This window comes from Uranotaenia lowii, chromosome 1, assembly GCF_029784155.1.
Source record: "Uranotaenia lowii strain MFRU-FL chromosome 1, ASM2978415v1, whole genome shotgun sequence".
Classification (NCBI taxonomy): Eukaryota; Metazoa; Arthropoda; class Insecta; order Diptera; family Culicidae; genus Uranotaenia; species Uranotaenia lowii.
In genome coordinates, this window is record NC_073691.1 from 35660439 (window position 1) to 35675075 (window position 14637).

General features: G+C 39.7%; 2 protein-coding genes across 5 annotated transcripts in view; both read left to right on the forward strand.

Annotated features, from left to right (window-relative positions):
- LOC129751351 (transient receptor potential protein) overlaps positions 1–4999 on the forward strand; it is a 44566-nt gene extending 39567 nt beyond the window's left edge. For both annotated transcript variants that reach the window (XM_055746800.1, XM_055746807.1), the window contains exon 15: positions 4043–4999. In XM_055746800.1, the coding sequence (XP_055602775.1) occupies positions 4043–4663 (621 nt within the window). In that variant the 3' untranslated portion in view covers positions 4664–4999. The remainder of the gene's footprint in view (positions 1–4042) is intronic.
- An 8247-nt stretch (positions 5000–13246) lies between these two features.
- LOC129739034 (cardio acceleratory peptide 2b) overlaps positions 13247–14637 on the forward strand; it is a 45316-nt gene continuing 43925 nt past the window's right edge. For 2 of the 3 annotated variants that reach the window (XM_055730410.1, XM_055730411.1), the window contains exon 1: positions 13247–13597. In XM_055730410.1, coding sequence (XP_055586385.1) covers positions 13495–13597 — 103 coding nt within the window. In that variant the 5' untranslated portion in view covers positions 13247–13494. The remainder of the gene's footprint in view (positions 13598–14637) is intronic. The other variant, XM_055730412.1, reaches the window with a different exon arrangement.

Genomic DNA, 14637 nt, shown 5'->3' on the forward strand with positions numbered 1-14637 from the left:
AAACATCCACATAGCAGCAGGTCAAAATTAGCAGCTGTTGGTGGCTTTGTGCTGTTGGCTTGGCTTCACTTTGCGCTTTCTTGGCTCGAAAAACAATGTACAGCAGTACAAAAGGCAAGCAAAATGGCCCAACTTGATGCAGCCAGCGCGTCGAGTAAAGAAAATGGTGTACTCACCGCTACCTTCCGTGTGGGGAATTCCTCCGATCCGGCCGAAGGACCAATGTTGAGGATTCAGGGGGTAGCTTACCAGGTTCAAGAATCGGAGGCTTTACCATTTGCTGCCTTCGCAGCAATCAACAGCAACAGCAGCGGGTGCACCTCGGGTCGGTCAATCGATTAGCGCTGATGGTTGGTTGGCTCGCAGCTTCTCCACTGCCGACGGGTCGGGAGGAAAGAATTGTTGCACTCGATTGTTTTAGTCCACACGCAATTCACGGCACAATAAACGCTGATCAGGTTTTCGGATGCGTTTAGAAACACAAAATAGACGACCGATTTACAAATAAAACACCACTTTATTACTTCTACAACTCGACCGACGGTACAAAACAATCAACGAGCACGGAGCTGATGTTGCCACTTCGAGATTTATTTCAGACTGGTTTATGTTGTGTTGTTGTTGCTTTCATCAGCTGGTTGGTGAGTTACCGTGTCAAAACAATTCATTCGGTAACTCACTGTTATGTTGTTTCTTCACTAGGGTTGTTCAAGTTTTTTATCTTTTACAATTATTGAAAATAATTAATGGTAATTTCACACACATATAAACTATAGGTTTGGTCACAAACACCAATTGTCATCAGACGTTATTCAAACCGTGTAAATAATTTGATTTATCGTTGAATTAAACTGATCGTGCATTTTCGAAAAATAGAGCACGTAACACATGTAACGTGTTTACTTTTGATAGCGCAAAATTTCACTTCTCGTCTATGTGGGTCGATTGCGTAAACCCTGGCGTAAGGCGTAAACCGGTAGCCAAACTCACAAGCATCACGTTACGAAACAAAACGAGTCGGCTCTTACTCCGCCAATCCCGCAGTAATCAACAAAGCCGTAGGAAAGCTGGAAAAACCACCACCGACCAAATGGTTCGACTCCCGGAGCACGACCGAAAAGAAAAGTTCGAGTCAAACAAATTATAATTCTTACAAACACCACTGCACTGATAGCTTCTCAGAGATCTAGACACACATAAACTAATTGCAGCTTCCCAGAGCTTATCATATATTGCCATATATTGACAGTTTGCTATATTCGCAGGGAATAAAGGTTGATTTTCTTTAAAAAAAAACCCCTCTACATGATTCAGTTCGAGCTTTTCATAGCTTATCTTATCCTCGCAAGTGATATAGATAGCATAATGTTGGTCATCCTCCTAGGAAGTCATTTCAGTTTATTATCCGTACTCCGTACTTAAATTCCATGTACTGCCACTCTCAGGGGGTTTGTATTCTAATTCGAATACTGCCCCTCTCAGGGGGTTTGTACTTCTATTTGAGCACTGCCCCTCTCAGGGAGTTTGTACTTCCATTCAATGTACTGCCCCTCTCAGGGGTTTGTACGTTTATTCTAGTACTGCCCCTCAGGGGGTTTGTACTTCCATTCAATGTACTGCCCCTCTCATGGGGTTTGTACTTCCATTTAAGTACTGCCCCTCTCAGGGAGTTTGTACTTCTATTCCAGTACTGCCCCTCTCAGGGGGTTTGTTCTTCTATTCCAGTACTGCCCCTCTCAGGGGGTTTGTACTTCCATTCAATGTACTGCCCCTCTCAGGGGGTTTGTACTCTCATTCAAGTACTGCCCCTCTCAGGGGGTTTGTACTCACATCAAGTACTGCCCCTCTCAGGGGGTTTGTACTCCCATTTAAGTACTGCCCCTCTCAGGAGGTTTGTACTTCAATTATATGAACTGTCTTCTCATGGGGTTTGTATTTCTAAATTGCACTTTGGATCTGTCCTTCTTACGAGAGCCGTAAGAACTTTTCGTACATTAACGTGCTGCTACTTATACGCCTCTACGAAACGCTTTAAAATAAACCATTCTAGCAAACACTCTAAACTACACTTTGAACAATTTTTTCCAGTCATCTGGAATAATCATCGTTCAGAAATAAATATACAGATATTTCCTCAGAAAAAAAAGGGATAGACTGCCGTCATTTTCAGACCGAGTTCGTCAAATTATCAGCGATACGCATTTTCACCTGAACAAAGACGCCATTTTTATTTATTATCCTTTTAAGAAATCTGCCTTAAATATTCGTAATTTGAAAAAAAATATATCCTTTTTCTAACCCTCAATTAAATATTCGGGAGCTTAACCTACCTTAAACTGTGCCATTGTCGTAACCGGTGGTCTAACTGTTCTATATTCTTTTCAATTTCTATAAACTTTTTTTTCTTCAACAGTCACAAAACCATAATTCCTCACCTATTTGACAGTTCTTTTCTTCTCGTATTTTGCTCTATACTCACTCTTCAAAATAGTAATTTTCTGTCTCTTGCTCTCAAAACTACTCTTTTTTATCTCTGGGTTATTTGTTCTTTCTTTGCACTGATGTAAAATATAAATTTATTTTTATTATACAAACCAGATTTACTTTTCTTTACCTCATATATATTCTCTATCACATTTCTTCACTACACTTCGGTGCCGTGGTAAAAGGCCTCCACTGTTGACGATCCGGAGCCAGCGTCTGCACCTGATCCCAGTTGAGATTCTCGTCGACAGTTCAGATTTCAGCGGCTAGACTTCGCCGCCACGAGTTTCTGGGTCTGCCTCTTCTTCGATGTCCTGTTGGATTCCAATCTAGCGCCTCTCTGCAAATCTCGTTTTCATCTTTCCGCAGCGTGTGCCCAATCCATCTCCACTTACGTTCCCGAATATCGATTTCTAGGGCCCTTTGATGACACCGGCGATGTAGTTCCTCATGTAGAAGTACTGAAGGGAACCAAAAAGTACGTTACAAGTTCGTAATCAAGCACGATAGGTTATATTGAAACTTGGATTTTTTAAGGTACTTGGAACGCACAAAAATGTTCTATTCTACTTGTTTAGACTTTTTTATTATCGTTCAGAAGTTCAAATCAACTACATATTTTCATTTCTCTCGAGTACTTCTTATTCAGGCTAATATAAACTTTTAATGCATGTCGCAGCCTGTGGCGTAGAGGATAACCTCCAAATCTTCTAAGCCAGCGGGCATGAGATCGAGTCCCGGTTACGGCATACATAGTACACTTTCTGTGGGTTGGTGGTTTTAGCATTTGTAAGATGCTAGCCATCATATTTAAAAGGCCGCTGGAAGCTGAATAGAAGGTCATTTAGACTTGTTTAGGAAATTGAAAGTATCAATAAGAACTTGTATTTTAAGCTGCATAGAACATAGAACACACTTAAGATCAATGATAGGGCTGAGTAAGTATCTAATGAAACAAACATCGATGCCTTCAACATAAACTTGCCAGATTGTCCGATTTTCCCAGACTTCTCCGGATATTAAAAATCAAATTTAAGGAATGATCCAATCTGGCCCGGATGCCCAGTTTTTGTTGAAAAGAGCCCGAATTTTGCCACTTTTTTTTAAACAAAATGAAAACTCAATTAGAGTTATTATGTATTTTTTAGATTGTTTCGTGTGGTTCTCATCTTCCTTTTTAACTGAAGAACTCATGAGTATTTCCCAAATTTGCCCGGATATTGCTGGCGCTAAAAATTCTGAGAAGATTACTCTACCAACATGAAACTTCCTGTCGGACAGTTTAAGATCATTTTTATTTCATTGGTTTTAGGTAATATTCATACTTTTCCGATGATATTTTACCACGGTGTTTAAAGTATGGGCAAGGCGACTCCCTAGATTTTCATAAGGTTTTGACGATAGTCTTTTAACGTCATGATGATTCTTTTGACGTCTTCGTTCTTCAATCTTGTCTGGAAGCTTTCAATTTGTTTTTAATACGAGTATTGAGTGAAAATAATTCACCAGATGCCTGATCTTCAAACCATATCGTTTTGATAATTTTTATCCGTTACAGAGTATCGACGCTTCGCCTGCAACGAAAGATCCCTCCCCGGAACCATTGAAAAAGGAAACCGAAATCCCTCTGAAGGAGGCCCCACCTTCCCCAACGGCAGCGACCACCGTCGATCAACCGGAAGTGGTGGTAGCCAGCACAGCCTTCAAGGAAGAAGTTGGAGGAGGAGGAGGTGGAGTCGACATGACCAAGGTGCGAGTCCGCTCTCCGATCATCGAAGATCCCAACGAGGAATTCGGAAGCGAAGATGGTGATCGATGCCTTTCTCCGAAACGAGTTGATAGCATCCCGGAACGTCCCCAGTCTCCGATCCCTTCTAGTAGTCCACCGCTGGAACAGAGAACGGACTCCGGAAAACCGAGCTCGACTGACGTCAGCAAAGCAGGTTCGATTAAAACCGTCAAGGGAAAGTCGCCTTCTCCACCCCCTAAATCAGAGGTGAAATCCCTGGAAAGTCTCCCCAAAGATACGTTGTCCCCGACCGGATCGGCCAAGTCTCCGACTCCGAAAAGATCTCCGTCTCCAACCCCAAGTCGCCGAGACACTCCACCCCCATCTCCAGCCTTCTCGGACAAGGGCAAATCGAAAGTCACAGGGAAAACATTGACCGGCTGGATGTAAAACCCTCCAAGACTCAAACCGGAAAGAGGCTAATTTAACAAAAGGAAAATTCGCACCCACAATAATCGCGCGCTGTTGGAAATTAAATTAGCCATTTTCCACAAAAGTGAAAAATTAACAAAAAAAAAAAAAACAAAAGTAAACATAAAATGGAATGTCGAAATTTATCTCTCACCCCCTGCAGGCCGTTTTGCGGTCGATCTCGAGTGCTGGGTCCAAATCAATCCCGGTGTTGTTTGTGCAATTTAGGTGTTTATTATTTTCTCATTTAGCATTTAGCCAAAAAAGAAACGAATAAAAAGCAACAGTTGTTGGGAACATGAGTACCAGTGCAAAGTGGGGGTTTCATTTCATAATTGAATGAATGAATGGAATTTCTAACACAAGAGGGAAGAGGGAAAATTCGACTGTCAAGAAGACGGCAAGTCAAAGCTGATTCTCGGAAAAGAATCTCAATAACACCTGTTGTGAAAAGAAAGAAAAATGCGATGATGACCACTTGAATCAAATCGTACGAATTGTCGGAATTCTCCCTCACCACCTGAAGAAAATAGACGAAATGGTTGAACACATTTCAACGGCCTAATCAACTGTTCACAGTATTTTAAATGTGAGATTTGAACTCTGAAGAAATCGAAAAAATAAACAAATAAGTTATAATTGTCAAAATTATAAAAATTGTGAAAATCGACAAAGTTGTCAAAATTGTCAAAATTGTCAAAATTGTCAAAATTGTCAAAATTGTCAAAATTGTCAAAATTGTCAAAATTGTAGAAATTTTCAAAATTGTCGAAATAGTCAAAATTGTCAAAACTGTCAAAATTGTCAAAATTGTCAAAATTGTCAAAATTGTCGAAATTGTCAAAATTGTCCAAATTGTCAAAATTGTCCAAATTGTTGAAATTGTGAAAATTGTCAAAATAGTCAAAATTGTCAAAATTGTCGAAATTGTCAAAATTGACAAAATGGTCAAAATGGTCAAAATTGTCAAAATTGTCAAAATTGTCAAAATTGTCAAATTTGTCAAAATTGTCAAAATTGTCAAAATTGTCAAAATTGTCAAAATTGTCAAAATTGTCGAAATTGTCAAATTGTCAAAATTGTCAACTTTGACAAAACTGTCAAAATTGTCAAAATTGTCAAAATTGTCAAAATTGTCAAAATTGTCAAAATTGTCAAAATTGTCAAAATTGTCAAAATTGTCAAAATTGTCAAAATTTTCAAAATTGTCAAAATTGTCAAAATTGTCAAAATTGTCAAAATTGTCAAAATTGTCAAAATTGTCAAAATTGTCAAAAATTGTCAAAATTGTCAAAATTGTCAAAATTGACAAAATTATCATAATTGTCAAAATTGTCAAAATTGTCAAAATTGTCAAAACTGTCTAAATTGTCAAAATTGTCAAAATTGTCAAAATTGTCAAAATTGTCAAAATTGTCAAAATTGTCAAAATTGTCAAATTGTCAAAATTGTCAGAATTGTCAAAATTGTCAAATTGTCAAAATTGTCAAAACTGTCAAAATTGTCAAAATTGTCAAAATTGTCAAAATTGTCAAAATTGTCAAAATTTTCAAAATTTTCAAAATTGTCAAAATTGTCAAAATTATCAAAATTATCAAAATTGTCAAAATTGTCAAAATTGTCAAAACTGTCAAAATTATCAAAATTGTCAAAATTGTCAAAATTGTCAAAATTTTCAAAATTGTCAAAATTGTCAAAATTGTCAAAATTGTCAAAATTGTCAAAATTGTCGAAATTGTCTAAATTGTCAAAATTTTCAAAATTGTCAAAATTGTCAAAATTGTCAAAATTGTCAAAATTGTCAAAAATGTCAAAATTGTCAAATTTGTCAAAATTGTCAAAATTGTCATAATTGTCAAAATTGTCAAAATTGTCAAAATTGTCAAAATTGTCAAAATTGTCAAAATTGTCAAAATTGTCAAAATTGTCGAAATTGTCAAAATTGTCAAAATTGTCAAAATTGACAAAATTGTCAAAATTGTCAAAATTGTCAAAATTGTCAAAATTGTCAAAATTGTCAAAGTTGTCAAAATTGTCAAAATTTCAAAATTTTCAAAATTGTCAAAGTTGAATACATGATTTAATCAAAATTGCTAGTTTTTTTTCCAAAAATTTTCAAACTGATTTTTGATCAAGATTTGCCTCACACCTTTGCCATTTTTCGAAATCGACAAAAGTCTCTTAAACTGTGATAATGGCAAATCTTTACCACCAAGAAAATGCTGCTATGTACGTGCCATCGTAAGGATAATGTTTGTTTGAATAATCCAATCGAGCATCATAAACACTAGCAATTTATTTATATTTTGACCGTTTGGCTCGTGTTTCGCTCGAGTTTTGCTACTTTTCTTTCTTGCATTTGTGGTAAGGTAAGCTGGCCTATCCTATACGTAGTTATTTTTCCAATCTTTACGTCACAATATCGATTGACTTTCTTCATTCATGTTTTCGCTACTTGTTTCTTAGTTCTTCTGCTTCATTTTCTTCGACGAAACAATACAGTTTAAAAATTTGAAACCACCTTTGCCTTTGGGGAAGCCATTTTCTCCCATAGAGCACAACTTTTCCTCGTTTTCATTCCCTGCGTAGGAGTATCCTGGTGAGAAAAATTAAATCAAATCGGTAGGCAATTTGTTTTAATGAATTTCTTACAGGTTTCAGGCCCTGCTCGAATTGATGCTAGTACGTAGTTGTCAGTAGCTTCATAGTTGGGACAGAAATAGGAGCTTCATTTTGTCATCAGCCCCAACCTTAACGTTGATTCATGCTTAGAGAAATTGTCCATGTGACCACCATACAGTTGGAATCATCTGGAGAGAAAAACTATCAGACCAGTCCAGCCAGAACCAATGGAACAGAAGGAAGGGGGGATAACACTTGTTGCTTAATCCTAATCAATCCATCTGTTTATTAATATGAGAAAAGGATACAATACTTTGATAGGCAGATACAAATAATAGCAATATTCTATATCTGATTTGTTTAAAAGTTCATAATTTTCAGAAGCATCATTTTCCAATATATTCAAGTGTTTCAGAAATTTCTTTAGAAAATTTGAAATCCACAAAATTTTTTCAATTTTTTACTCTACTTAAAAATTTTCAACAACAAAAAAAAGTTTTATTTTTATGGCATTTACTTTGTTTTAGGAGGTCGATAAAGTTATTTACACCGATGAGTTTATTGGATGAATCATTCAATAAGTTGAAAACCCTTAAAAAAAATGTTATTTACACCGACAATTTTTTTTATAATTCGTGCAGCAGACGGTTAAAGTAATGAGATGCTTGAGTTCTTGAAACGATTCTTAAGTCATTCAAGGGAGGCTTGCTTTCTGGCTTTTATTTAATCAAAAGTAACATATCAAGCAAAATGGACGATTAGTTTGAAACCCCTCCTTTTTCAGGACGGAGTCAGGAAGAAAAAAAGGCATTCATATTTATATTTTACTTATCAGACTTTACTTTACAGAACTCTTAAACTCTTATCAAACAATTATGGCCCAATGTGCCATGTGACGATTTTTAGATTCCTAAAATATCTCTATTGTGAGCTTTTCCATCATCAGCTCTATAATTAACAGTATAAAAAATTCAGGTCTTGAAAACAAGTTTAGAGATCAAGTTTCAGAAAATTAGTTTAAGTCACCTTATATATAAAATATAGAGATATAAAATAATGCGCATAAAATAATTAAAATTAAAGGTATTTTAGGAGGACCTGCGTACACTCGGAGTATTCGAGCGACGAGTGTTAAGAACCATCTTTGGCGGCGTACAGGAGAACGAAGTGTGGAGGCGAAGGATGAACCACGAGCTCGCGCGACTCTACGGCGAACCCAGTATCCAGAAGGTGGTGAAGGCTGGCCGGATACGCTGGGCGGGACATGTTGCGAGAATGCCGGACGACTGTCCTGCAAAACAGGTGTTCGCTACGAATCCGGTAGGAACAAGACGAACGGGGGCGCAACGAGCGAGGTGGTTAGACCAAGTGGAGCGTGATCTGGCGAACGTGGGGTGCCCGAGGAATTGGAGAACGGTTGCCATGGACCGAGTGAATTATAGGAATTATGTTCGTCAAGTTATGTCGTGAGACGGTATACTATGTAAATAAAAAAAATAGGTATTTTAGGAAAATTTTTTGAAATGCATTTTTTAAAGTTTAAGAAAAGCACACCGGGTCAGCTAGTGCAAAATATTTGCTGATGATGAAATATGAAATCTTCGCGTAAAAAAATCTTCAGGTTCTTCCATGTTCACTCATTTTCAAGCAGATTTGTACCAACGTAGGAAACTGGTGCTGCCGGTTCTAGCACTTGTTCCTGAAGCGCCTGTCATGGTGAAACCACCTATACTAAAAGCTGCTTTGCCATACGGGACCTTGTCGTGTCTCGCTAGCGCGTAGCTGTTGCTATCGGCCGTAGCGCTTGATCCTGATTTACTTGTCATGCTGAAACCGCCTCTTCTGGACAATGCACGGGATCTTGTCGTGTCTCACTTGCGCTTAACTGGAGCTGCTGGTCGTTGTACTCAATTCTGAAGCGCCTCTTACGAACACTTCTTTGCCACGCGGGACCTTGTTTCCTCTCATCTGAGAGTAACTGGTGCTGCCGGTCGTAGCATTCGATCTTGAAGCGCCTGTTGTGCTGAAAGAGCCTCTTCCGGACATTGCCCAGCCATAGTCTTGTTGCGTTTCGTTTGAGCGTTGCTGTTGCTGCTGGTCAATGTACTCGATCATGCTGAAGGGGCCACACGGGACCTTGTTTCGTCTCATCTGAGAGTAGCTGGTGATGCCGGTCGTCGCACACGATCCTGAAGCGCCTATCGTGCTGAAAGCGCCTCTTCCGGACAATGTTTTGCCACACGCGACCTTGTTGCGTTTCGTCCGAGGGTAGCTGGTGCTGCTGGTCTTAGTATTCGATCCTGAAGTGCCTGTCGTGTTGGAACGCCTATTCCGGACACTGCTCGCTTTCGCTTAGCTGGTGCTGTCGGTCGTTGCACTCAATCTTGAAGCCCTTGCCGTACTGAAAGCGCCTCTTACGAACACTTCTTTGCCACACGGGACCTTGTTTCGTCTCATCTGAGAGTAGCTGGTGATGCAGGTCGTCGCACACGATCCTTAAGCACCTATCATGCTGAAAACGCCTCTTCCGAACAATGCTTTGCCACACGGGACCTTGTTGCGTTTCTTCCGAGCGTAGCTGGTGCTGCCGGTCGTAGTATTCAATCCTGAAATGCCTGTCGTGTTGAAACGCCTCTTCCGGACACTGCTTCGCCACACGGGAGCATGTTGCGTCCAGGCTTCTTCGATTCTTTTGATTTTTGCTCGGTTTTTCTCATCTCCTTGTCAATCGCCTTGGGAGAAATATGCTTTCTCGCACTTAAAACGATCAAGCAGCCCACATTTTGTTGGAGAGAATTTCAATAACGCAGTCACACAATCTCATTTTCGCTATGAGGAATGTTCATAAGCTTCTCTGTAGCTGGCTGAGAAATCAACGATCGCAATTCAATTCACTGATTACACGTAGCATTGATTAAGTGTTTTCAGAGTCACACACCAACAGTGCTCTGTCAGAAGAAGAGCGATCATTCGTTAGAGTAAAAAAAAACTCTCCCCGCTCTCTCAGCAGTAGAGGATCATCCTCTACATCTCATCCTGGATGAAATACTCATGAAAAATAGACTCACAATTATTCGGAGCGGAAAAGTTCATTGTCTCCATTTGATCAAGAAGAACAAAATGAAGCCTGGTTGCGTCTCATCCGAGAGTAGCTAGTGCTAGTGCTAGTGCCTCTTCCGGACACTGCTTCACCAAACGGGACCTTGTCGCGTATCGCTTGCGCGTAGTTGGTGCTTCTGGTCGTAGCACTTGATCGTTAAGCCTCTTCTAGACACTGCTTCGCCAAATGCGTCGTGCCCGACTTCGTCGTGCCGCGACCTGCTATTGCTGTGGAACCGTAGTTGATTTCACGCCGTGGATGCAATCACCTCTCGGACCTCCGTCGAGATCACCAGATTTGGGGAACCAAAGCGAAACGATGAACAAAGCATGACCAGACTTGTTCTGATGAAGCAACCCATTGGGAAATCAAAAGATAGTTTTCTTTACCACTTGAGAAATTGCAGAGAACTCGTGCAATACGATCCTTTTCCTTAAGCTTGAGGAGCTGGGTAAGTTATAGTGACACACTTCAAGATGCTTCTGTGGCGATCTGTTTCCATACTTCAGGTGCTTAGTGGCACTCAATCCTGAAACACCTGTCATGCTGAACCGCCTCTTCTAGACACTACTTACAGGACACGCCATACGGGTCCTTGTCTTGTCTCACTTGCGCGTAGCTGGTGCTGCCAGTCGTAGTCCTCGATCCTGAAGCGCCTGTCGTGCTGAAACCGCCTCTTCTGGACACTGCTTGGCCATACAGGACCTTGTCGCGTATCGCTTTCACGTAGCTGGTGCTGCCGGTCGTAGTACTTGATCGGGAAGCGCCTCATTCGGACACTGCTTTGTCACACGGAACCATATCGCGTCTCGCTCACGCGTAGCTGGTGCTGCCGGACGTAGAACTCGATCCGGAAGCGCCTGTCGTGCAAAAGCGCCTCTTCCGGACACTGCTTTGCCACACGGAACCTTATCGCGTCTCGCTCACGCGCAGCTGGTGCTACCTATCGTAGCACTCGATCCTGAAGCGCTTGTCGTGCTAAAGGTGCCTCTTCTGGACACTGTTTTCCAACACGCAACCTTGTCTCGTCTCGCTTGCGCGTAGCTGGTGCTGCCGGACGTAACACTCGATCCTGAAGCGCATGTCGTGCTGAACCCACCTCTTTTGGAAACTGCTTCGCCAAATTCTTGGAACCTAAGCGAAACGATGGTCAGACTTGATCTGATGAAGCTACCCGGAGACCGCGTGCCGGAAAAGCAATGCGTGCAGATGATGATTGAAGTAGGGATTAAGAATGGCTCATGTTGGAAAGTCAAAAATAAGTCTTCTTTTCCACTTGAGGAAATGCAGGGAACTCATGAAATGCGACCCTTTTCGTAGAGCTTGTACTTCCTTTCGCCCGTTTTTGGTAGCCTTCCGACAGGTGTATTCTGGGGAAGAAAGTCAAATTCAAGTAGCATACTTCCATATGCTTCTGTGGCAATCTGAGTTTTGTACCCGTGGTGCTAAGTCGCTTCGTATTTGCCTTCCGAGGTAGCTTTTGTGTGTGCCAATTTGGATTGGAGTTTCTGCACCTGAGCTTTTAAGACCCTACTTTTCCTCTTTAGCGGGTGTTCGTAGCGCTCTGATGGGGCAAAATTTTTGACTTTCTATCCCTGGGTCGTCGATCCGGATCCGTGTTCCTGTGACAGTTGTTGGATTAAGTGGCGGCTAGTATGATGGCTTTTTCACCTACCTGAACTTCATACCGATCAATTTCTCAGATTTTTCGTTAGATCCGCCCAACGATGTCCAGATGTGATAAGAACTCGCTGCGCTGACTCGTTTTTCGAGGCGATATCCCCGATTCAGATGAGGCGGTAACTCGTCACACCGGAATAATCAATCGCGCACACTTTACACGTGGTGATTTACTCCGCGGTTCCTTTCTTCTATCGCCACGCGGAAACGATCATGACAGTTCCTCTGATACACGCTTGACGTTTTTCAATCATAACTGGATTAGTTTCTAACCATTGTGTGCTGAATATTTCCTGCATGGGTTTGCTCCTTGCGTAAGCTTGTTCAGCACGGTGAGATGAGCTGCTCAAAAAATACCTTATGTGGCTCATTGCATCTAGATTTCAGGGCAGATAAATAACATAATGAAAAAAATCATGTGCGACAATAATTATGAATGTAAAAGATCTTTAAAATGAATAGTCCAAAAGAATTGAAAATATTTTAAAAAGTGTACTTTTATTCATGCTTTGTTAAATTGCAAAAATATAAAAAAAATACAGTCTTCAAACCTGTGTCAAATTTATGAAAACAAGTTATCTCTTGCATTTTTTGTTTTGATAACAGAATTATTTGGTTTCCAACCTGAAATGATTTTTTTCACTACCACTTTTCAGCCTCCTCACTGACCTCTCCACAAATCGTTAATCTTCCGGTTGAAGTAAAACAAAACAGAGAAAAAAGAAACAAGAAAACCATTATTAGCATCATCAACACCGTCATCAGCCGTAGCCATCTTTTTGGGGCATCGGAAAAAATCCTCATCACCTGTTTGCTCGTTGCTGTTACCGAGATTTCGGTCGATTGCCCAGTCCACCCAACCCTCCTTACCACCCACCGACTTTCCGCCTATTCAAATCGAGAAACATCCCTATCTTCATGCTTCCTTTTCATTGAGGGTGGTCAAAATTCAAACAGCTGGCTGGAGGTTGGTGATTTTATCAACCCACGGCAAATTTGCAACAAGACATGCGCCACCGTAGTCCAAAGTCACCGAAAGCGACGGTTAGTCGCAGTCAAAGATTGTGACCACCTGTGCGATTTATTCAAGAAGGGTAATGAAATCCTCCCGTTTTGAAAATCCATCGAATGCAAATATATATAAAAGCACCGGAGATCCGGCCATGGGTTATCAGTCGCAAAACCGCAATCCCATCGACCGGCAGCAGTAGCAGGAATCGAAAGTTCCGGATTGTGGCGTTAAAAGTGCTGAAGAGCCGGAACGGAACCGGAAACGATTCTTGTGTTGATTCTGGTGCTGTTAGTTCTAAGTGTTGCGGACTATCTGCAGATTCTGTGGAACTGGTGCAGGGGATATTTGTGATAAGGAATTAGAGGCAGATTTTTCTTTTTTTGGAAGATCAGTAGAATGTCTAGTTTTGTGATGTTGACTGTTCCACAGACTAAGGTGCTGGTTTATCTGAGCCTGATGATGGTGCTGCTATCGGCGACCAAAATGTGCAGAGCTGAGAGTGAGTACCTAAAAAGATTTTGTGAAACAAAACCTGGAAAATGTATTTTGTCGAAAGACTGGTGATCGAGAGTGAATCAAAATCTTTTTAATCAATTGTCATGTGATGAAATGCTAATGCAAAGGATGAAAAAACAAATTTGTAACAAACACTGTAAATTTTATTGCTTTTTCTAAACTCAATTGAAAAAGGTTTCAATTGGATGCCGAGAAAACTCTGTGTTTTTGACCACAGAAAAACTCTAATTCTGTGATTTGAACCTAAAATTCTGTGACGGTTTTCCATGACGCTTTTTCAATGAAGTTCATTGGGAAATCATGTGAAACATCAAATTGAAAACAACTTACTGTTTGAAAAGAAAAAAATCACATAACCTTGTTTTCATATATTCATGAATTAAAGATATAAATAAAATCTCGAAAGGGACATCGAAATTTATAATTTTGGAAATCTGTACGAAATATTGAAAACCTGTTAATTCTGTGAAAATTTAAATAATTCTGCGGTCTGTGACTCAGATTAAGTGACGAAATTTGGTTATAAAACAAATTAATTTTTATTTTGGCAACCTTGATTTGAAGTCAAATTTGTCGAGAGAATTTAATTTCAGAAGTAATATTTTTGAACCAAATAAAATTTCTAATCTCCAACGCAATAATACAACCTAAAACTGGCAATCAGTAAAAAATTGGCAAACAACGTTTTAAAATGGGTATTAAGATGATGCAATCAGACTTTTTTGTCAAAGTTTAAAATTGAAAAAAAGAATTTATCTTTTTTTTTTCAAATCTATAGCTCTAAAGCGTTCAATTCATTGAATAAAAAATTTACAAAATTGACCAACTGCGATACTCAAATCATAAGGAAAAGTCAAGAAATGAAAAGCATCAATGAATAAAATATCGTTGAATACACTCAAAATAAAAATATAATCCTACTTGAAACAGAATTAAAATAAAATGTCAAAATATTATCTTCAATTGTAAGTTCATTATCTAACATCAAATTTCTTTTCAAAAATAATAATCTCAATTTTGTTA